The sequence below is a fragment of the Rhododendron vialii genome, chromosome 6a, assembly GCF_030253575.1.
Source record: "Rhododendron vialii isolate Sample 1 chromosome 6a, ASM3025357v1".
Classification (NCBI taxonomy): domain Eukaryota; kingdom Viridiplantae; phylum Streptophyta; class Magnoliopsida; order Ericales; family Ericaceae; genus Rhododendron; species Rhododendron vialii.
In genome coordinates this window covers 5,754,961-5,780,208 of record NC_080562.1, presented here as the reverse complement: position 1 = coordinate 5,780,208, position 25,248 = coordinate 5,754,961, and the positions used below count along the sequence as shown (strand labels likewise).

The 25,248-nt window shown below is 38.0% G+C and overlaps 2 protein-coding genes across 2 annotated transcripts; one reads left to right on the top strand and one right to left on the bottom strand.

The window, feature by feature from the left end:
- Positions 1-12,196: 12,196 nt before the first annotated feature.
- LOC131331181 (probable carboxylesterase 2) lies at positions 12,197-13,769 on the top strand. Its single transcript, XM_058365060.1, has one exon. It carries the CDS (start codon positions 12,319-12,321, stop codon positions 13,417-13,419), a length of 1,101 nt encoding a protein of 366 aa, XP_058221043.1. The 5' UTR covers positions 12,197-12,318; the 3' UTR covers positions 13,420-13,769.
- Positions 13,770-18,326: 4,557 nt separating this feature from the next.
- On the bottom strand, positions 18,327-23,933 carry LOC131331180 (26S proteasome non-ATPase regulatory subunit 14 homolog). The gene is made up of 6 exons (XM_058365059.1): positions 23,675-23,933; positions 23,376-23,553; positions 22,324-22,405; positions 19,878-20,054; positions 19,616-19,783; positions 18,327-18,727 (listed from the first exon to the last, which is right to left on the bottom strand). Exons 1-6 carry the CDS (start codon positions 23,814-23,816, stop codon positions 18,536-18,538), a joined length of 939 nt encoding a protein of 312 aa, XP_058221042.1. The 5' UTR covers positions 23,817-23,933; the 3' UTR covers positions 18,327-18,535.
- Positions 23,934-25,248: the final 1,315 nt, after the last annotated feature.

The following is a 25,248-nucleotide window of genomic DNA, read 5'->3' as shown; positions in this document are numbered from 1 at the left end:
ACAAATCAAGAAATAATACTTATCGATATCCGTTGGAGTTGATTTTTTACAGGGCCTCATAAAATATTATTCTAAAATTTATGGACATTTTTCTGTATTTTTTTGGGACCCGGGATGAACTCCACAAAAGATGTAGTGGATGGATGGTAGTGTATGTAGCATTTCTCCTCTACTCTGTCCTCTCTCTCTCTTGTTTTATTTTTTCCTTCTTTCCTTTGTTCTTTTTTTGGGTACACTATTTGCTTTGTTCTACTTAGAGCATGTACACCAAGAAAAGCTATTTTACCTACTCAAAAAGGTATATTTGTGTTTTACCTATTCCCGTTTTCCTCCCAACTTGCACGAGACTCTTTATCATCCTGTATGTATTCATCAAATTTCTATTATAAAACAGAAGGGTGTGGGGACAAGTTGTTAGAACGGCTTAGATTCATTTGATCCAAAGGCTGTAGTGCATCATCCCACTTCCCGGTTAAGTGCCCATGGTTTTTACTTAAATCACACAACTGCCATCCCCTTTCAACCGGGATGCGTAGTGCCATAGGCACGGGCTAACACTAGTATTCATATAATATTCACTAGTGAGAGAGAGAAACTTAAATCCAGGAAAATCAAATCCTCCGCCAATCCTCTGCCATCCTCCAATCCGACCTTCGCTCAGATCCAAGTCAACCTCCGACAGTCCTTTGCCCTCCTCCAAGCCCTCTAGCAATCCGCCGTCAACGAGATCGTCGCCTTCGACCTCATCCGCTCCACCTGCCTCACCCTTGACCTCTGGAAGACCGTCTGCGCCGGCATCTACTCCGACCTCGACTTCCCTTACCCCAACGTCGCCGCCGGCGCCGTCTCCATCAGCAAAGATCAACCTTTGCTGATCCGGTAGGACCCTCTTTGTCCTGGATCTTCATCGTCGTTGGTCGGAATCCTTCGTAGCAGAGAGCAAGAACAAGAGAGAGAATGAGGGAGTGGTAAGGAGGAGAGAGAAAGAATAATATTTTAATGAGTTGCTCATGAACAGTAGCTCGTTAGAAGTAGAGAGCATTTTTTCAAAAGAGAAAATACCTCACTGTTTACCGAGGCTGCTGCAAGGTGTTTTGGTGACTTGAATTAGGTAAAATAGCTGTAAAGATGGTTTTTGCTAGTCTGGTGCACCATGCACTTGCTCTTACTTTCTCTTGTCTCCCATTGTAAAGATCCAAAATAATTTTCCTTTACGTTGTAATTTTAAAGTGTTTTTAAGATATTCAATGTGAAAATATTTTGGGGTTGAAGTGCAATGGCTTATTTGGTAAGAGAGTTGGTTTGATGTTCTGGTACTTGAAGGGTGTGGGGTGTAATTTATCCTATAAAGGAGTAATTAATTATCTGGAGCAGGAAACCATTTTTCCTCTTTCTTGCCTCGGCTCCTCTACGCCTCTATCTCTCTCGCTTGCTCTCTCTATCTCTCTCTCTCCTTCCCCCACCCAAAAACTTTCTATTTCTCTAAGAGATTTCGAAGACCCACGCGTATTTTGTCATTCTCTACCATCCTTGGCTCTCGGATCACGTAGGAGGAACTCGGAGCAGGTGTATTTTGCATTTGGAAGTCTAGGACTTGCTTGAACTTGAGTTTGTGCTTTCAATCCTTGAGATAGGAATTTCTTTTCCTTTTCTATGTGTTAATGTGTTGCTTTGGTATACCATTTAATTTGAGCTTTGGTCACCCTCCGGCACCACACCAAATTTACCTCCTTATCCTTACCCCCCAGCCTTTCCTTTTATTTTTTGTTTTCTTTTATTTTTACCCCGCCCCCAGCCTTCCCTTTTTGTTTTCTTTTTTTTTTTACCCGGCCGTTTTCTTTTTTTTTTCCCCGTCCCCCAGCCTTCCTTTTTTGTTTTTTTGTTTTTTTACCCTGCCCCCCAGCCTTCTCTTTTTGTTTTTGTTTTTGTTTTTCTTATCAAACCCCAGCCTTTCCTTAAAACCCGGATTATCCCCCGGCCCCCCCACCCAAAAAACATCCGGCCCCCCATCCCTTCTTAAAACACCTTCACCTTTTAAATTTTATTTTTATTTAATTAATTTTATCTTATTTATTTAATTTCTATAAATACACAGGGTCAAAAATCGTATTTTTTTGATCATTTTATTTTAAATGGTCATAATGAATTTTTTTCTCTAAGATTTTTCAACAAACACCCTGAAACTCATTATTTAGTTTCAAGACTCTCTTAGGGTATTCATTGAAAGGCTTTGGAGGCAAAAATTTATTACGACCATTTAGGATGAAATGATCAGAAAAATAACATCTTTGCACCAGTTCAAACAGATTGAAAATTGAAACATTTATTTTTGTAACTATATTTTTATTAGACTTGAACCCAGAATTAGACTTCAACCTTAGAGCAAATAGGGGGGGGGGGGGGGGGGGGGGGGGGGGGGCCATGTGGGGTGAGGAGAGAGGTCCTCATTTTCCTATAAATAGAACCCTTTGTGAAACCATTCAATTCACACCTTGAATCTCTCCAACTTTTCTCTCTAGAAACTTTGTGTTTGCTCTTTGTTTTTACTTTGTTCTTGGTATTATTGAGTTTCTTCTTGAGTTCTTCAAGAAACTCAACCCAAGGCCGCCACCAAACCACCACCCGATCAGCCTCTTGATCCAAAAAATTTAGTAGTTTAGTAAATATTTATTTTCGAGAGAAAAAAAAAGTATTTTCTTTTCTCTTTCGAAGCTACTGTAAGCTTACCGTAAGAAGTCATTTCGTTCGATAGCCACATTCATCTTCCGTAAGCTACCGTAACCTTCTGTTATATTTTATTTTTGTGTTTAAAAATGCATATTAAGTTAAAATACTAAAGATAGCTAGCAAACTTATTCTACTAAAATTACTGGTCTAAAGCATAACTGGTTTCCACTCCAAAAGTGGCCGTCCATGTGACACTATGCTTTATGCTTTATGTATTTTCATGTTTTGACAATATGTACTCAATTATAATAAAATGAAATTTTATTTCAATTTATTATTGTTCATTACAAGTTATTTTTATTATTCATTGTTAAGACTAATTAACTAATTAAAATAATATAAATTTATTAAGTATAAAGTCAATTTTAATTGAAAATAGAATTTGAGTTAACCAAAAAAAAAAATAAAGAAGGGAGGTAAATGGGAAAAGAAACAAATAAAGAAAATAGAAAAAGATTATTAAAATAAAAAAAAAGATTCAAAGTGGAAGGAATCAAAAGGAAATAAAGAGAAAAAAAAACAAAAAAAAAATTCTAACAGAAAAAAACAAAAGCAAATAAAGAAGAAAAAAAAAGAAAAAAAAAAAGTAAATGGAAGAAGGGAGGAGCAGGAGAAAGGGGGAGGGGATAATATGGGAAATGGGGTGTGGGGCCGGGAGGGGTGGGGTGTCGGGGGGGGGGGGGGGGAAGCAGCCCTCTTGGTCTTTCCTCTTTGCATCGTTGAAATCTGTCGAAACTAAGGGCTTGTTCTTCTAAAAAAGTCATTGGCTTTTCCGCCAAAAATGAGCCAAATAAATCCACATAAAAACAAAAAAAAGCCAATAAATCACTTTTTTCGTCTTTATTAAAAAAATATTGGATTTCGATCAAAATTTTATACTTTTTAGATTTCTCTCGTCATGAAGATGCAATAATCCCCAAAAAAATGAGGATAAGCCAAGTGATATGAAAAAAATTTGAATAAGGACAAAAAATAAGTCACTTTGAATTATTTATCCGAACACCCTTAAAAAAAGTGTCGCGAACAGCATGGGTATCGAGTTCGCGGGTATCGACACCCACACAGGGGTATCGATACCCCTCTTGTCTTTGGACCAGCAGCTGCCTTGGTATTGATACCCCCTCCTCTCTGGATAGTTTTGAGTCTATCGCGCTATCTTAATTATTTTGAACCCCGGACACTGCAAATGTTGGGAAAAATACGGCAATAACAAAAAATTCCAGAGAACAATTCCATTGATAATTCAAAGTTACAGAATACATAACAATAGACAGATTATGAAACGAGATACAAACAGATTGAATGAAAATCAAACCGAGTCCTGTGTGATACCACAGTCTCCTTAAGAAAGATTCGCCGCCTACCGTCGGTGTTGTAGGATCTTGTTCGGCGTCTTCCTCCCAGGGTTGGCTCGGCTATACCGCAAGCCGTCGGAACACCACCGTCGACCGCCTTGGCGAACTCACTACTGTCTGTCTCTCTCTCACACAAGAACGAATTTCAGAGCTGTTGAAGGGTGGATTTTTCTGGTGCAGAATGAAGAGAGCACTGCCCCTTTTATACTGCTCAGGTGCCTTTGAAAACAGTCAAGAATTGAATACGGGAATTCAATTCCCAGCCTTGAATAGGGAGAATCAATACACGAAACTGCCGGAATGAATGGCAGGTGCAAATGCCTGCATTAACCTCTATTCATGGCCATTATTCTGTCAAGAAAACTGCTGGAGAAATTATCATTCATTAATTTTTGAAATTTTCCAACAGCAAATACCTTCTTAACACCTCTGAACCCCTTCTACGCATGTTTATTCTGATTCCCTTGATTAATTTAAGCATCCATGTTCTTTGGCCCCTATTATTGAGAGGTTTCAAGGTTAACTCGATTAGAAAGTACACCGAAATGGCTATTCTATACTTGTAAGTGTGTTTGCATTTGTGCGTGTGGATAATTGCAATATGTTTATGGTGATTATACAATATTGTGTGACGGTTTGTGAACCAAGGCATGTATTTATTTTGAATATCTAGTTGGCTTGTATGGGTATAAGTATGGGGAGTGGAGTAGAGGAGTCCCGTAACGCAATGGGTGAAAATACGGTGACTCAAGCGAGTTGAGGACACTGTACCGCAAAGGATGGAAATACAGTAACTTGAAGTGTGGAAATCATTATAACGCAAGGAGTGAAAATAGAGTTACTTAAGGTGTGGGCGTACTGTAATGCAAGGGATGAAAATACAATCGAATGTGGCGTAAGATTGAAAGGACACGGATGTTGGTATTACTTGTTGTTCCATTGATCCTATGTTTACTTGCCGTCTTGAGAATTGCATGACTACATTGAATGTATCTTTCGAGTATCTTAAATGAGTTGTGAGTTGGTTGCATCACCTTAGATTGAACTGTATTTGCTAAACCTTACGTTTCTCTACACTAGTCTTCACTTTTGCATATAGAATTGGTAGAAGATTTTTTTATTGGACTAGTGTACTTCAACTTTTCATTATTTTTCAGGTACGAAAACAGGAGGGTAGCTTGCATGCATAGAGTGCTTGGATTTGGAAAACCTTTATGAAAGCTAATATCGCAGAGTTACTTAGCCATCTTGTAATTTCTTAAAAAAGATGTATTTGTGACTTAGTCCATAATTATTTTGACTTGGGAACAACTGTAAACTCTTAATTTATTCGTATTGAGGATTATGTATTTGAGGCCGGTGTGCCACTGTTATTGTCTTTGAAAACTATTGTTTTGGAACAGATATTTGATATAAGGATTAGGATGAACTCTTTTGGGGGCAATATTCAGATTAGTGTGAGGACTATATTTATGAAAAATTATCTTTATTACTGTATATGTTAAAAATTGAGAATGTGACACCCACACTTTATTTTATGTTAATAGTTTTATGTATTACTCACTCCGTCTCTTTTTTAGAGGCCAGTAATCCATTTTAAACTATCCCTTAATAAATGTCCATTTTGTAAAGGTTTTTTTTATAGGCAAAAGTAACATTTTATTAAGAGTAAAAATTGATACATTTTCTATTTTGCCTCTAAAAAATAGATTCCATTTTGAAAAGTTAAGAAGATAAATTGTAAAAATGATATCTTCATAAAGAGTAAATAGAGAAAGTGGAGGTAAAAATTGTTCTGAAAGGTATAATGGTGATGTTTTTTTAATAAGTTAAAGCTACGAAGTAGAACACTTAAAAAAGAACGGAAAAACTACTTTGTTGTATCAATTGCTTGTGTATTAGAAGCAGGAGTCAAAATGGGCAGGGTCTTCCGAGACAACCGAAAATCTCTCCATTGGTTCAATGAATCTAAACAAACGTAGCTGTCTATGCGGCTAGTAATTGGGAGGGGGTATCCTGTAGTGCAAAGACGCACTACAACCATCAGTTTTTCTTCCCGACGAAGTGATGTTTATGGCAGAACTCGTACCTGAATTCATTCCATCAGTTTTTCTTCTGAATTGTTCTCTCTCTTCATTTTGTCATTTTTGCAAAGCTAAAATTTTCTTATTTTGACATGGCTAGACGGGCTAGTATTGCCACATGGGTTTTCTTGTTCTTCTTTGCTGGAAGAACCACTTGGCAGACTATATTGGAAGAAGGGGCAGGCTTCTATTCAGTCCTCTAACTAATGGACCGGATGGATTGGACCGGTGCTGGCGCGGGCCGTGGCCCATGAAGCATACAAAAAATCCAGGTTCGGCGATCTGTTATGTTGGATCTTTTTTAGATATCGATTTTCTATTCACTCATGATCCGGCCTGGTCGACCCAATCATGATATTTAGGGATGAGACATTTTCTCGTCTGTATCATACATCATGACAAAAAATTTCGGCTTGATTAAATAATACGAAGCCATGTGATTTATAATTTTGTTATCTATAATATTGGAATCTTAAAATCACTTAACTCATTCATTTTCCTAAAAAAATTAAAAATTAGTGTAGAGGCTAAAATGACGTCATTGGCGGAGTCAAGATTTGAATTCGGATGTGGCACTAAAAAAATATCAAAATAGATAAATACTCAATTACTCCCTCCGTCCCATTTTGGTTGTCCTTAATTTTAATTTTAATTTTTTATGTTTGTGTCAGTTTTCAATCGCTTATATCTTCCAATGTGAATCTCAAAAAATATGCAATATGGATCTTATTTGATAGATTTCAATTTGTTCTATAATACAAAGTTGTCGAAATCATGAAAACCATTATAGATTGAAAGATATATGCAATAGATACAAAATAGGCAAAATGAATATTGGACAACCAAAATGGGGCGGAGGGAGTAAATACTCTGATTATTTTGATAATTCACTTAAAAAATTTAAAGTAAGTTGAAGATGTGTTGGTGGAGCTTTTATAAGCTAAAATAAAAGTTCAAATAGTTTGTTAAATAAATTGTAGAATAACTTATTATCAAGGAAATGTCTAGATTAACATTAATCATTTGATGGAAACAATTTTGGAATAATGCTTTCTCGTAAGACGTACTTTTACAAATTCAAATATAGTTGAAAATATTACAAATTAAAGCTTTAAAAATCTCACTTTTTTGGGTCAAATATGGTAGAAAAACTAAAAAGTGGTTATTCATAATTGATAGCAAAAACCATTCATCAACTTTTTTAAGCAAATAAGCTACATGAGTTAGATTATAAGTGTTAGCAGACAAGGCCAATTATGAGAACCCACCATAAAAAATTCAAAATACAATTGTCCAAGTTTTTAAGGAGTTATAATAAATTTACCATAATTCCTATACAATGTATTTTATCATATTTACTATGTAAAAAAAGTTCGCACATATTTTTTATGATGATTTTATGTATTTTGAAATTTCGTGTATTTAGAATTTTCACAAATTTTGTTAGATTTTGTCATTATTTTGTTCGGTATGTTTTTGGTAGATTTGTCATTGTAAGATTTTTGTTTGTCTTAAAATTTGATTTGAGATTAAATGACTGAAGATCAGAGATAAGATTAGGAGAGAGAAATACTTGGAGTTTGTTTTGTAACCAGTTTGTGATAAGTTATGAAAACGAGAATCATGGTTTGTGCTCTGAAATAGTAGTTTGGGGTTTATTTGAATTTCAATACTAATATGAAATGCTGAAGAATGGCATGCCCTCACGGGTAGTAGCTATGGTTTGAACCGTATATTCCACAGCGGGTCAAGAACCCCTATGCTCACACCGAGGTGGAGTTGCTAAATTGGTCGGTCCTTCTCACCCTTTTTTTGGTTATCAAAAAAAAAAAAAATGCTGAAGAAGTCTAAAAAAAACATGACTAATGTTTATAAGTTACTCTATAATCAATACAAAACAAATAGGGCTGCTGCAGATACAAATAATAAACCCATTATATATTGCCCTGTTTTGTGAACAATGGAGACTTCGTCAATGGGAGCCAAAATCCTTGAAGATATTTTGCATATTTTCCAGAAGGGCTGCTAGCTGCAGACACAAATTCTTCAATACATGGGTAACTTTAGAAAAACCCTCTTTATCCTAACAACCATTTGGACCCTGATTGTGGGCATAATTAGCGACACAGGATACTGGAAGAACCACTTTGTAGAGTTGATTTGCTTTCTTAAGAATCACTTTTTAATCAACCCAACGGGGTTTAGCTAAGTGGGTATCGAAAAACAAATAAATCTCCGTCTTCCACGAGATCGCGTGTTTGAATTTCACGGAGGTCAAATATTTCAAACCTTGGTGGCACTGTAGGGTTTGCTTGGTCTCAAAGCCCCGAAAGTAGTCGAGATATACGCAAATTGGTTGAACATCCGGTTATAAAAAAAAAAAAATCATCACTTTATAACGACGTTACATAAATGACCTTTCATTGTCATGTTGGTGATTGACCTTGGTACTTGTTCAGAGGCTTATTTTTGTTTTCTTTGGTGGGAGAACCACTTTCAAGATAACTTTAAAATGATAACTTTAAAAAAAAGATAACTTTAAAATGTGTTAAAAAAAAAGAAAAAAGATAACTTTAAAATTAACCGCCCAAGAATTTCATATTAGTATACCTTTGTTCACCATAATTGCAACATGAGTTTTCTTCTTGTTCTTTGGTCGAAGATCCACTTTTATAGGTTATAATGGAAGTGGCGGAGGCTTCTGTCTAGGGCCTGTCCCATGTTTTTGGAGACACTTGGCCAATTTTCAAACTGGAGCTTTCATATTAGTAGAATACCTTTGTTCACCATAATATTTGGAACCCGTCTATTGGGACCGACGGGTCCATACCGACCATGAATGATGGGTACACAGGCCCATTCTGGGTCCCGCACAGATAATTTTAGCCGTTCAATGATTTTAAAAAAACTGAGTGGGCTCGTGAAAAATTAGGTCAATTCGATATGTGTAGGTGTTCGATCCAGGTCTGAATGAAAAAAAATGAAAGATTTGATCAAGCACCTATGCATATCGAATTGGTCAAAATTTTCACGGCCCACTTGGTTATTATTTTTAAATTATTGAACGATTCGGACCATCCGTGTGGGATCCAGAGTGCGCCCCGTAAACACATCGGGTTCATGGTTAGTATGGAACCCGTCGGTCCCATGAGCATTAGTGTAAAGTGTAATATTTAACTAGATAGATTTCAAACAAAAATTAGAATCAATTCATGCAAGGAAAAACTACAAAACTTTCTTGTCGCTATAACAACTCAACCAACAAAATTACATATCATTTCAAGAATTCAAGAGTATCACTTGAATATTACTGATTCGACTTCATGAATTTTTCGCTCTTACCTAGTATAAGCTCAAATAACATTATAGGATCCTATTATTTTGGTCAGGCTTAAAAGGGACCCTTGGCAATAGTCTCTTGAACCTTGCCCTAGGACCAGGCTTGCTTCTATCAGTCCGATGACGAATTCCACAGTGGGGCCAACCAAAATTCCAGTTTTGATAATTCGCTCCGCACATTTTCTCTTTTGGCGTAATTGAATAAAAGTAGCCATGTTATTCTGTTCGTTCGATAATGTATACTCATAATCGCACCCTTAAATATATGTTTTTGAAACAAAGATATTTGAATAATGGAGTTATGTTTGTTTAATCGAGCTAATTTTTATATATTTAAGTACGATTTAAAGTTAAATTACTGACATGAAAGATCAAAATAACACTCTGGTAGGAACAAACCATGAGCACTCCTCCGGAATGGAGAATCTCTGTAGACTTGGGTATTGGTGGTTTATGGTGTGTTTCATTAACTAAAATAAATTTTTATTTTTTAAATAGTGAATTAGATGTGATGTATTATGAAAGAATGATCTATCTCGTAAAACGAAAAATAAATACTTAACAAATAAGAACCTTAGCGAAAAGGGATCTAAGAATCTTGGAGACTTATTATTATGCTTTGACTTACTCAATTAAATTCAGTAACAATTGATATACAAATGTATTAACTTATTCTTCCTTCGCTGTCCTGTTCATCTAATTTGGAGAGGGAATACTTATTTTGGTGCAGACTGAACAGAAAAGAGACACAACGAATAGAAAAATAACGCCGTGGACTGGCTAGACATCGATCGCCTAACTCAAACCTTCAATCGAACTCTATTTGTTTTTTTGTTTTTTTTGTTTTATAACAAGATGTTCGGACTTACTTACGCGCACCTCGACTAATTTCAGAGTCCTGAAGTTATGACGAGGCAAACATTCTAGTAGTCCCAAAATTTAGAATGTTTAGTTTAATTAGTTTTCGTGGAATTCGAACATGCGATTTCATATGGAGGACAAATACTGATTTGTTTTTTCATACCCGCCTGGCGAAAGCCATTGGGGTTGATCCAACACAGATTAGTTTTCTTAAAGAGGTGTTCACTTGAGAATTAAATATATTAATTAAATGGATAAGAATACAACACGCTACACTAGTTGACAAATTTAACAACTCTTGGAGCTCTACTTGTGGAGTAATTATATACTCCTAGTTTTTTTTTACCGGCAACAAACATGTACCCTACATAAATGTGTGATTGTAGAGGCTCTTTTTTTTTTTTTGGGTTACAATGGAACTTGCAAAACTAACCGAACAAGGATTGCAAACGTCGAATCCCGAGTTCTAGGATACTGGGATACCCAAGGCATCGTCCAGAAACTCAAACACAACAAGCTATACGAATCGAAATCAAAACAATTACCCGCGCCATATATGGCTTGGTTAGCTTTCTCCGCAAGGATGTCCGCGCACAAAATTGCCTCTCGGCACACATGCTTTTAAGTGTTGTCTAAATCGGCTTCAGATTACTGAAATCGGATTCACCGAATTCTAATTTGAATTGGATTTGAGCTATTTCAGGTTCGAATCGAATCTAGTCCATTGACACGACTAACCATAAGCATGGCTCTTATCCCACCTTCTTCGCCCATGCTTTGACTTCTAATTAAATTATAATTTTTGGTATGATGGAGTGTTGAGTTATTAATTTCTCCAGTCGTTTGCTTCGATGTCTGTTAGAGAATAGACAAGTTAATTAACAGAATAATTAGCTATCATCATCATCATCCTCGGTCACGAGAGATTTTAATAATCCAAATTGATGTTGTGTATCAATAGATAAACAAAACGATGGACCTATCCCATGTCCCTCCGCTAGTTGACTTAAGGACGTAGGCTTAGGGTCCACCAACCGAAAGTGCCCCGAGTAGTATCGTCACGTGGTGCTTCAGGACTTTTCTTTGCCACACGTTGATGTGTGATCAAGCCGCTCTACCACCAAATGCGTGCTCTCACACCGAACATTGAGGAAGGCTTAGTTGCCTGGAATCTTTCGTGGAAATGTGAACTTGATTACGAGGAATCGAAATTTCTAATAATTCAATACCTGGAGTAATTTTATTATGACGTTTGATTTAATTCGGTAATCTTCTTCGGAAATCATTTATTGAAATTTTCAAGTCAACTATTTCCTTTTCGCATGAATTGAGTCAAGAATCTAAAATTCCATAGGGATGAAAGAGATCAGATTTCTATTTAGTTTGAAAAGGTGATTTCTGGTTGAATATGACATTAGAAATTACGTCCCTACTTTTGTCAATTCCAAAGTTAAGAAAACACGAAAGTATGCCATCGCATTATGTACTCCCTCAAGATTTTTGTCATTCAAATTTAGTCTAGCCGGGCAGTAACCGGGGATGTACTCCCTCAAGATTTCTGTCATTCAAACTTAGTCTAGCCGGGCAATAACCGGGGAGCCTGTTGTCCCTTAGGGGATGCCGATCCAATCCGAACTGTCTATTTCGGTAATGGACAGTTCATATTTTATCTCAGCCGAGCAGATCTCAGTCGACCATCCATTCGTTGTCAAGATAAAATCTCAGCCGTCCATTGCCGAAATTAGACGGCCCGGATGGGTCAACACACAATCCCCAATCTCAGCCGGCCATAGGCATTAGATGGTTGCAAGTGTTTTTTCCCCCCCGGTAAATTTGGTGGTTGCAAGTTTGCAACTCCATTTTCTATTTTCACGTTTATGTGAGTTGTCCCTTCAAGAAAACAAATTGTTATGTGAGTTGGAGCCTACCCATTTGACTGAAATGTCTATATAATGGACAGGCAATTCATTAATACTTCATCTGTCTTCTTCACTCTTCTATGTGTTCCAATTGGAGGGCCTAGATACCACAAGTTCACAATCCTCTGGTCTTTCCTCTCTCTCTCTCTCTCTCTCTCTCTCTCTCAGATGGGTTCAATCAAACCGGAAGTATCTCAAGAGGTTCTGCCATACCTCATAGAATACAAAGATGGAACCGTGGAGAGGCTAGTGGGAACCCAAGTGACCCCGCCGGGCTCCGACCCTCAGACCGGCGTGGTTTCGAAAGACGTATTGATCGTACCGGAGACCGGCGTCTCCGTCCGCCTCTACCGCCCTATCGACACCCCGAAAGACAAGAAACTCCCCCTGGTGGTTTACTTCCACGGCGGGGCGTTTTGCATAGCGACCGTTGGGGAACCCTTGTACCACAACTCTCTCAACATACTGGTTGCTAATTCCAATGTCGTCGCCGTCGCCGTCGACTTCCGGAACTCCCCGGAATTCCCTCTTCCGGCCGCCTACGATGACTCGTGGGCCGCCCTCGAGTGGGTGGCCTCACATGCCGCCGGTGGTGGCTCTGAGGTTTGGCTCAATGAAAATGTTGACTTTGATAAAGTGTACTTGGCAGGGGACAGTGCAGGTGCAAATATTTCACACCACCTGGCAATCCGGGCCGGGTCGATCCGGATTGACGGCCTCAAATTCCACGGTATCTTGATGATCCAGCCCTACTTTTGGGGGGAAAAACCGATCGGGTCTGAGGTCACGGACACCGTGAGGAAGGGTATGGTGGACATTTGGTGGCGGTACGTTTGCCCGAGCGACAAAGGGTGCGACGACCCGCTTATCAACCCGTTTGCGGACGGATCCCCGCTCCTTTCGGGTTTGGCGTGTGACCGGGTCATTGTTTGTGTTGCCGAGAAGGACATATTGAGAGATAGAGGGGTGCTTTACTACGATGCATTGGTGAAGAGTGGATGGGGAGGAAAAGTGGAGTTTATGGAAGTTGAAGGGGAGGATCATGTATTTCATCTATTTAATCCCACTTGTGAGAAGGCTATGAACATGATCAAAAGGCTGGCTCGTTTCATAAACGAAGAGAGTGAGATTTGATGGACCGGAGGCGTGCTGTGTTGGTAGCGCGGCCATTCGAGCAGTTCGTTCGGCGATCCAATGGTTCAAATTTTATCTCGACGATGAACGGTCGAAAATGTTGGGAGCATGTTTGTAGTATGAATTTCTATTTGCTTTTGAGTGTTGCTTTCTAAGTATGCACAAAAATAAGACAAGAAGCACTTTGAAGGAGTCAGATTGATCATGTTTTCGCTTTCATCAATCAATCAAAGTGTAACTTTTATTTTGTGTTGTTTGATTTGTCAGTGGGGTTCTTTTTCCAGACGCATCGTGATTTGTGATGGGTTTTTCAATAGAGCCTATAAATCCAATATAACTTTGCGTTTTTTTTTTTTCCCGGTCAAAAAAATAAATCCAAAACCCGAGGGGTTCACAAAAGACTTTTTTTTCCTGACGGTCGAGGATATTTGTGTCAATTTACACACACCTCAACTAATCTCCTTTCTAGTCCGTTCAAATGTAGGCCATTCATGCCGCCACACCAGAACTAGGAAATAAAAAAAATAAAAAAATAAATAAAATACTTCTTCCGGATCAATTTACACACATTTCAACTAATCTTCTTCTTATCCTGCTCAAATGTACGTCAGTTACGGTGAAACTGGAAAATTTACAAAAACTTAAAATCTTGACAAATTGTGTGAGGAACCCACTTTCTCGTCCGCAAAAGACTTCCAACTCCAATTCTAAGATGTACTACTACTAGTATGATGGTTCGATTGGTGATAGTATGAACTTTCTGAAAGAAGTCCAATATTTGAGGAGTCCACTTTTGCACGCAACCGACTTTGATTTCACCTCTTTTGATCGAAAGCTACTTTTCAATTAAAAACAATGAAATCTGTGAGATGTGAATTTAATGAGGGCATTTCCGCTAAGATTTGTGGGAAACAATTTATGTTATTTTATCATTTTGTTCATATTAATAAATTTTAACATTTTAGCATATTGTTCACATCAATAAATAACTTATTCACATTAATCAACAATAGCATTTTATTCACACTAATCAACAACTTATTGGTTAGTAGAACTAACTACTATACTTATCGATCACGTCCAGTAGCAACGCCTATATATATACACATATATCCATTTGATCAGAAAGCCTTAATTAAAAAAATGTTCATTTGAGAACCAGATTGGAAACCCTAAAACCATACGTATTTCTGAGTACTTTTTATACTTTTTAATACGGTTGATTTTAGAATCTTCCTTTATTTTTAAATGCAAGGATTTGAAATAATGGCGCTATCGGGGGATATTGGAAACCGTAAACCGAAATATCAAGCTGAAGTTATGTTTTTTTCTTCTTTCCCCTACTATTTATTTGCTATGATTATTAAATAAACGCAAGGAATTGAAATAAGTTGGGAATATCGATCTATCTAGATGTACGAAAAAGGAAGAGAGGGCTGTATACCTTTCCATTCCCCAGGTTTTTGAAGTATTTGCCCTCTGGAGTGCAAATCAAGAGTGTGTTCCAGATTGAAGAATAATAAGTACTTATTTTTAAGAAGATTATTTCAAGTTTAAAAATTATGCGTTTACGCAAATAATTTTTCTAACAATATAGATTTTGTTTGATAGATCTCATTGAGATCTTTCAAAGAGTGCAAGAAAAATCAAAAAATCATTTTTCATTTATATTATTTTTAAATTTAAAAATATAAAATAAATACTTATTTTTTAAGAAGGTGTTCTAGAACGGGGCTCAGTCCTCGTAATTGCATCTTTCCTTCGAGTTTGAGAGAGAGAGAGAGAGAGAGTAGATGTGGAGATTTGGATCTTCTCTTGTGCGTAATCAGAGAGGGATAAGAGACTGCTCTGCTTTTGATGATGGGGTTGTTGACATGCATGAGGGTTTTGATGAAGGCGTTGATTATATATAGAGGTTCGCCTATTGAAGGAGCACTGCTCCTTTTATAGGCCGGGGAGACTCGGAGGCCAATTCACGCATACATACCACGCGCTCCATGATTGGTCCACCAATCATGGCATTAAATCAGGTTCCGCATTCTTAGGCCCGCCTTGATCTCCACGATCTGCTCGTTTCCACAAGGAAACCGGATTATGCCACCTTTCAGGAAATCAAATCTCACCACCTGTCACCTCTATCCAGCACTTCCTGACGTTCTCTTCAAGTCAGGGAATGGAGATAACTCGGTAGTTGAAGGCTGCCGATCGTATCTGGCTATGTTCGAACTTCCATAGGATTACTATTAGTTCGGCGGAACATTGCCGAACAAAAATTCATGACCCATATTCGAGTCAACGATTCTCCTGCGGGTAAACCAAACTTGTTCGGCTTATCAGGTTCGGTAGGGTTTTGCCGAACTCTGAACCACCGACCCATTTGTCCAACAATTCCATGGGTTCGGCTTATGTACTTGACGTGGCTACTGTCGGAGTCCCTTCATCGAGTTGTGCCCGCCACAGAAACAACTATTCACGGAACTATCTGGTAATATTGTTTGCATGAAAATTTATTGGCTCAATCAATTAGTGACAAGTGGTCATTCATTTTAGACAAAATGGAGCACGCATAGACTGAAATACATGAAATCACATAATTAAAAGAACGATGACGTTCTGATCAAATTAGCGTCGTTTTTATAGATAATGACAATTATTGCCAGATGTCATTTGAATGATAGCTTAGAAAGAAAGCAGTTCAAAGCTTTGAGGCGCGGATGATCTAATTCAAACAAGAGGCAGTTACAATTGACACAGTCGAAGGAGTTGAGACTCGAGCATGTAACTGCCCACTTCCAACGCGATGCTATTACAGGCAAGTGGAGTGATGGATTAAACTGAATTACCATAGTTAAAGATCATGGAGGGAAAGTTTGAATTCAAAACCAAGATGAGTTCGAAGGCAATCAGCGGGAAACAGAAAATGTGGAGAAGACTCAAGAGTTTGCTTATAAATAGAAGAAATAAAAGAAGGAAAACCCCCCAGACAAATCATCAAACAAACAGTTATGCTATACTTGGTTTGTCCATTAGGCAGTAGTTAGAAGAACTTAGACTTAAGTTCGAAATTGTTAATAGTAGTAATCATTTTGTAACTCATTCTGTTCGTTAATGGAAGTTTGGAGAATCAGTTGGAAAGCAAGTTTGTTTTTGAATTGATTTAAGTATCTTGCTTATTCTTTGATTTATCAAGTTTCTAGTGAATCGATGTGCCGTTCTAATACTTCTAGATAGAGAAATCCTCTTCATTGAGGTAATTGAACTGACACCACAATCGCTTGATTAAGATTTTCTTTTTATAAGTTGAAATCTAAAAAGAATAATTACAAGCGTTTTCTGGCACGCTAGCACACAATCATATTTCGGAAGTTAGCCAAAATCCCTGCCAGACAAATATATATACAGGGTTTTGACATGCATGAGGAGATACGGATCTTTGAACTAGTACACAAACACAGAGTCTAAAGGGATTTGAACCCAAGTATCCGGAAAAAAGTAGAACATTCGGGGGAAGAAGAGGGATCTTTGAACAACCAATTATAATAGAAAAGTCTTATATCTTGACATTATTTCATCAAAATGACAAATATGTGGACATTCCAGTGAACAGTATGTTCTTGTCACCCGACAGTCTTTGTTAGAGTAAGCCAAAAAATTCTTGGGACAACAATTGTTGGCTAATATGCCTAATCCTTTAGTGGAGGGTTAAGGATAGAACATATATACTATATGATTGAATCTGTGTAGACATTTTTAGTATCCATATGTGTTATTGTAGATTAGAGATTGATCCTGAATATAGTAATCTTACATAAACCTTTCTGCTATGGGCAAAAATCACGTGAATAAACGAACTCTTTGTTCATGAAATAGTAACGATATCTTGTAGTACTGAGCCTAGGGATAGAGGTAGAAGTTTGTTTTTGAGAGATCCATAGTTATTGTGTGGTACATTCTTCTCTATTAACACTACTTATTATGACGGATATCAAGTTTTTGTAGAAGGAGTAGAATATAAATTTTAGGAGAGCACTTTATGAATTACAGTCCATTTTGATTAGGGAAGTTGGGGAGAAATGAAATAACGGGCTAGAGAAATGGAGAAGTGTGTTCAATAATAGCTCTATTTTCCAAATCTCTCCAAAGAGGAAATTTGTGGACTTATTACCCATTTTCGCAAAACCTAAATGGCCCATCTCTTCTTTCCTTTTTTTTTTTTTGGGTACATCTCCTTTCTTTTTTTCTCTACTACTTTTAAAGAATATGAAAAATTCGAGTTGGCGGAAGAGGTGAATGAGCTAAATAATGCAACCTTCTGGAGGTTGAGTGAGAACAGATTTCATGTGGATAGTTTCCCAAATGGGTTTTAGTAATCAATATAGTGGTGATTAAAAATTGAGGGGTGAAGATCGTACATTTTTCAACACAAGCACATATATGACTTGACTGGGACTCTAGTACAGAGCTAGGATTATAGTATCAGGGGACCTGGAATATGAGAGAGTTTTAAAATATGATATTTGTGAAGTTTTCCTGCACATTTTCTAAAAATTTAATCCTACCAAAAACAAAAAAAAAAAAAAAACTCCATTAGAACACAAAACAAAAATTTGCCAATGAATTAGCTTCATCGTGTCTCAAATTGTATAATTGAAAGTGACTGAAGAATTGTGCAATCACATTTTGTATGAGGTGGATGGATTGTTTGAAAGGCAAGCCCCGATTCTACCTCTTCTGGCCATTTTGCTACTGGCCCAACATGAAAGGAAAATACCAAAGCTTCACAGGAGTGCAATTTTGTTCATCCTCCTTAAAAGAGGGTGAACGTTACCCTCCCCAAACCAAACTGAAACATTCAAGAATAGCATAATGAAATGCTGAAAGAAAAGATTCCGGGAAAAACACAAGCATTTGAAATCTACTAATTATGGCTTTATGAGAATGAAGATTCAAAACGAAACAAACTACAAAATACAAATCAGGAAGAGAGCTGAGCAAGACCAACCCCCTACTCCATAATAACAGTACCAAATTTCATGCAAGGTGTTGATCATACACACATTGTTTTCAACTTGAACTGCCGCTAAAGTACAATTGATGGAGAATAAAAAACTGAACCTTAGAACACAACTGTGTCGAGCATGGTGCCCAGAGTCTGAATAATGTTGGAAGACATCAAGTTGGAGACGTGTTCTTCGAGATGTTTCTTGGCATCCTGCCTTCCAACATTTGCAATAGCTAGCTTCTCCGGCGGCAACTCATCCTCTTCCTGCACTGCCTTGTTATACTTAATAGCTAGATTCAGCATCTCCTGCACAACCGAACAGAACAAGAAGTCATATGATTGCAACACAAAGGGATGCCTAAACAAATATTTCGAAAGATAAACTATTGGAGTCAATGGAGAAAGGTAGGAGAAAGATGACATCATGACACGGAGATGCCAAGACTCGAAATTCCTTAAAAAGGATATGGGACAAATTGCTCAGTTTGAACATCACATAGGACAAGATATCTAATGAATAATAATTCTCCTCAGCTGTATACTAAATTAACATTTTAAACATCACATATGGGACATATTGCTAGGTTAGAGTAGTGTTCTAAAACAAGGAATTAATCGCTGGAGGAGCCTATCCAATTAAGTCCAACTAACGATTAATCGCCGGTTACTAATTAATATTGCACTGATTAATCGCTGGAAGGTGGCCGACCACCTGACTAGCGCCGAGCGACTTTTAGAGCATTGAATTAGAGTCTCTGACCCTGGAGAATCCTGTCACACACAAATACATTCATGGTCACACACCAATATCCTCATGCGGTAAGCTGTGGAATCGGCCCTGCTACAAGAAGTGAGAGAACTTAAAAGTTGATTCCCAATGGAAAATGCAGGCCAGTAGCACTAACGAAGAGTGCGATGGTAATTCTAGGGTCATCTATTGCAGAACCATAACGAAAAGGGTCTGACTTTTAGCCTTCTAATCCATACTGGAGACACATGTATGCATGTATGTACCTATACACCAGAAGCATCATATCTATCTCATGGCTAAGCACACATCAGCATCTTAATATCATTACACTCAGCACCTTTTCTCAAAGGACCAAAGGAAACACGAAATTCCGAGACAGAGAATCTTTCAAAGCTTTAAGGTTCACCCCCTGGGAAAAAAAATATTATAAAAGCTTCACTTACCTGAACAGTCTGCTCATTGGTTTTGGAATGGGTATCAAAACGTTGGAGCGTCAATCCATCAGTCCACTTCTTCTTGTGAAGGTTCAGTAACATTTTCTCCTCAAGTTCATTCTTCCTGTAATTTATGGCTATTGAATAATAATGCCTGTTCAGCCCGTGGATTAATGCCTGCAAACAGGATTGCACATTAGAGGATGAAAACCAAAGGTTGACAAAATACGGCTTTCAGTAACATTAAGGCCCCACTAGCTTAAGCACTGACTTGAATGGATGGCTTGTTCAGATGACCAAGGTTTGATGTTGTCTGCCTCGGCTCTTGGCCAAGCATCATAGTTTGTGGGTTGATTAAACGGAATGCATCAATGACCACTTTCCCCTTCACGCTCTGTATGGGATCCACCACAACTGCCACGGCACGTTGATTCAAAGCTTCAAAACTCTGCACAATACCATAGAGGTCAGTAAAATTGGTCTTCACAGGAATAAACGCTAGTGAATTTACCCCAAACTTCCACGAGAGAGAGAGAGAGAGAGAGAGAGAGAGAGAGGCATCAAAACTTCTAAGAATTCTGACCTAACAAAAGCATCCTAAGCATTGTAATAGAAAGAAATAATAAGTTGCCCCTTCCACAAGCATCATAACCAACTTTTGGGTATACCCCTTGATGCTAAGGTTTTGAGGAATATTATCTATAATGAAGGCTGGTTATGGCCCTTTCAATGATGAGATATAATCTATAATGAAAGTTGGTTATGGCCCTTTTTATCTGCCCCACCTCCCCCTTTCCTTCCAAATGACTCCACAGCTGATCAATGCTTGGTTTTCCTCTCCTTCCTACAATGTTTTGCTTTCCTGGGACGCCATCAGAGCTCAGTACCCTATAATAGCTTGGCATAATTTATAGCTTCGTTTTCCCACTCTATCCCTAGGCACTCTTTATACTCCTGGATGGCTCTTAATGGCAAGCTCAGGACCAGGGATAGGCTAAATGCTTGGGGGGTCATTGATTATGCCATTTGCCATTTATGTAGCTCTATATCAGTAGACCACATAAAACTCAGATGATCTTACTCTCACTCTGTATGGTCTTTTATCGCTAAGCACTACCTATTCTCTGGTTATCCAAATTCTTGGACTCCTTTGAATATATGTCTCTCAAGGAAGCTAGAAGAGAATTTCATTCATTGCAAGCTTGGGAACTTGGATGTTGCTGGCTCTATATACTTCATATCAACAAAAAGAAATAAAAGAATACCCAAATGGCCAAAGGCATATCTAGACCTTGCTCTGGGGTTTTGGATCAAATTACTTCAGTGAGAAACTGAGAATCATACAGCTTCAACTTAGATCTGTGAAGACTTTCTTCTTTAAATTTTTGTTTTTTTGAAGATGGAAAATTCCATTTTGTATTATCATGCTTTCTGGGCAGATTCACAGACACCTGTGCCCTCATACCCTAAGCAACACCAAAAACTAGAAAAAACAACCAGTCCAAAACCTCGTGTTCTACACTCCCAATAAAATTGTAGAAGGCAAACAGATGGATTAGAGCTAAATTATGCATCTCTGCATGCACACAAGCACACAATTTCAAGAGACTAGAAGTTCTGTAAGGCTGTAAGCACAGTGATATGCACAAACTCTCAGCCATGTCTAAACATCAACACACAGTATCGTTCACAGGGGGGTAGGATCTCTGTTACCAGTCGTACGACTCAATATCCTACCTATGTACGCAACACTGTTAATCATCATCGTATCTTGCCATAGAGTTTGTGTCATGAGGTTCTTCCCAAATCTTATCTGGACATCATATTACAGTTGCTCCAGCTCTCTTAAAAACCCATTCAGTTAAGATTTAAGAGAAGGAAGGGTTAGTATCTCTTTCATCCCCACACTATCCTAATTTTTCATAATTCATCCCTAAACTATCAATTCCAACTATCCAATTAATTTCAATGTAGTATAATTATTGACATCGTTAACATACGTTAACCATTTTGATGAAAAAAAATAAAAATCCTTGGATAGCTTTTATATCGACTTTTATTCTGATCTCAACTTGAATTGTAACCATTCATCTCGTAGCTATAGTTTAGAAGACCATTCAGTTAGAAAGTTATATTGAGAGTCTGAGACCGAAATCGATAGGTCCCAGAATAAATTATTTTTCAAAAAATAGCCCTATGAGAGAAAAGATTCCAATAATATCATTGTGGGCTTAGTACTTTTCTGATTACATGGAAATGATATCAAAAGCATACTAAGCTCGCAGTCACAAAACCTTTCACCTCCTAAGGCCTGTTCAGAAAACCATTCATTCAAAATACCAATAGACAGCGAATTAAAAGACAGTTAATTTCATGTAATCAATTTAGAGACGTATCAATTTTTTACTAATAAACCTTATTATCTGTGAATGATGTTCTAAACTAGCGTTACAGAAATTCTTTTCACTTCTTTTTTCTTTTACTTCACTTTCTCTCAATTTAACTTTCCAGCACAAATATATTTCTAATCAAATGAATCCTAAATGATTTTTTGGGTTTCCCAACTTTTCGCTTCAGAAACCCCTCCACAAATTCTTGATCAAAAGCCCCCCATAGAAAATGATGGGATCGAAAAACAAGGTGTCTTCTTATCTAATATGACCAAGACAACTACATAATGCTACTAATATAATAAAAACGACAAACGCGAAAACAACCTGTTGAGTGTTAATGTCCACACCAGAGAGCCAGCAGCCAAATCCAGGATGTGAATGATACCATCCAACCACCATTTCTGGTCTGTAATTCAAAACAAAAGCACAAGCAAAATTTAACAGCAAAGCAGGTTGTCTTTTAGGGCAAAAGAAATGAACAGAGGAAAGGAGCATATCAATGCCAACTACATTAAGCACTGCATGCATATATCGGTGTGCCTTTTCTCTTCAAGATAATGGGGGCATGGAAGGACGCAAAATTGATATTCCTCAAGTACTATTCAAACTTCACATAACATTAAAGGCAATGGTTATAACTTATAACATGTACTCCCACTAACACACACAAGCAAAAAAAATGGTTGAACCCTAATCCAGAAACCATAACCAACCAGCTACTTCTAATCCTGTGATAGAGATTAGTTGTTAATATTTTACATCTATTACTTAGGTCTCTAGTGTCCTCAATTCTTGTATTTTACATAAATGCGAAATGTGAGTGATAAATCTTATGGAATGATCAAATCCTGATAAGAAGATTTTTTTTTGGGAGGCCTCCCCAATTGAGGCTTTTTTATCAATTGAATTAGTTTCTGAAAAGTTAAACTAGTAGTATAACAACTACATATATGAAAGTGAGGCCCCTAAAAACGGGAGGCCCTAGGCATTTGCCTTAATTGCCCAGTGCTTAGGCCGCCCCTGCCCGTTACTTGTAATTAGGGTTGCAAAAGAGCCGAATTGAACCGAGCTAACAATATTCAGGTTCGTTCATTAAGTTTTTAGCGAACTCGAGGTCGACCTCAATGACGATTTGACGAGCTGAACTCGAGCTTGTTCATGAGCCTTATCAAGCTAAAAATAGAGTATTTATGCTCTCATACAAGTCTACAGCTGCAAGTACAATTTTTAATAAGTCCATATATAGGTTTATATATATTACTCGAATCTCCAAGAGGTATTCTTATTGTCCGACTGCCTTCATCTGTGACTTTAGTCAATAAATAAATAAATTTCCAACAATAAAGTCCTACGTATTAACAATGAAGAATGGATACCTTCCAGTTTGTTTGAGCATGTCAAGCATATTAGTCTGGAAAACATGATCAACAGCTTCAACACTAACACCGGTACCACTCTGAGGCATCGCAAACACGTCAACGACGCGGACAGTGTACTCATCCACAAATTCGCCCAGCATCAGCCCCATCACTTCCATCGGCACCCCAGCCCTACCTGTTCTCCGCCCAAAACACAAAAACCCTAACTAGATTCAAACGCTCACACACCTAATAATAATCATTGCAACTAATATCCGTACGGAAACCCTAGAATTGAAAGACGGAGGAGTGTTTACCGTGCTTGAGCATCTTGAGGAGGGCGAGGGAAGAGATGTAAACTTGCTCCGACGAATCGAGAGTCGGCGAGTCCGGCGGCGGGTGTCCTAACGCGCCGCCGGCGCCGGCGAACATCCTCTGCAATCTCTCCATCCCCGACATTACTCTCTCTCTCTCTCTCTCTCTCTCTCTCTCTCTCTCTCTCTCGTTTTCGATTTTTCTTCTTTCTGATCCGAATTTGTTTTCTTTGGTAGCAAGCCAAGAATGCTCGAATTTCCCCCCAGCATATTTAACGTCTTCTAATGGGCCGAAAAGAATGACTGAGGCCCGTATTTTCCTTTGTAACGGGCTTTCAAGGGGAGAAGGAGCTTGGGCTTTCGACCTCCCTGAAGCATAGTCAAGCCCAAAGCAAGATTCTATTTCAAAAACAAGAAAAAACTAGAAACAAAACTAAAAAAACCGAAAAGCGCCCAATAAGAAAAAGGTTTCAATACAATAAATAGTAAGAAGAAAAATGAAAAGATCAAGACCCTGAGACCTTATTTGGAGGGAGCTAAGAAGTTTTGAGTAGGATACCTTATTAAGAGGGAGCAAATCTTTAAGTCCCAAATCTTTACCAGGATTGACCCAAATTCATTTTTCAAAATTTACGTCTCATGGTACATCCCCTTGAGTTTGATTTTCTGGCTCCGGCCTGATTCTAGACACCTTTGGTCAATCAAGTGGTCGACATGCCCTCATAGATTTTGCACCGCAAAGAGGGGTTAAGCTCACATCCCTACCCTAATCATCCTACCTCTCCAAACTCACATTTTTTGGCTCCAAGGTGGGCCTATAAAAATAATCCGAGTCGTTCAGCTCGTGGGACTCATTGGAAAAATTATGACTCCAAAAAACAAATTTGATTCAATTAAATTCGGAACAAAACTTCATATGGACTAGCCACAGATTACATGATAGCAGCTTCGGAAAGAGTAAGCCCTTACGTTGCAAGTTTGTTTTTTTTTTTTTTATTATTTTGGATAACTCAGGTGTTTGGGTAAACTTACGCACATTTCAACTAATCCGGAGAAACCAATTCCCCTGTCCATTAGTAGGGGCCATAGTTAAAACTAGAGCATAGATCTCTATGGTTTTTCTTCCACATGTATCTGATAGCACTCAGGAGGTTTCGAAAATGAGATCTCAGAACACAGCAAAAATTTGAAGTCTACCTTGACAACCAGCCTAAACCCCTTGGGATTCTTGTAAGGTTGCGGGTCTTGACCATTACCCTTGTGATTAAATCAAAGTTAATACAGTATTAAAAAATCATCTCTCATAGTTCGGTCCCTTTCTGGCTCCTTTTCCGTGATCCATAGCCACCTAGACTCTAGTCAAGTGGTACACTGTATTCCCTTTAATTCATTAGGACCCATATGAGAGAGCATCTCAGAGTTAGTCCGGTTGGTTGGTGAGTGTACTTTCTTAGTAATTGATCAAAATTCGATTCTTGGGGTGATGTCGCGAAAAAGTAATTTTTGTGAATTTTCTAGTCCCGACGTGGATGACCTGCTCTTTGACTGAACCAAGAGAAAATTAATTGAAGTGCGCG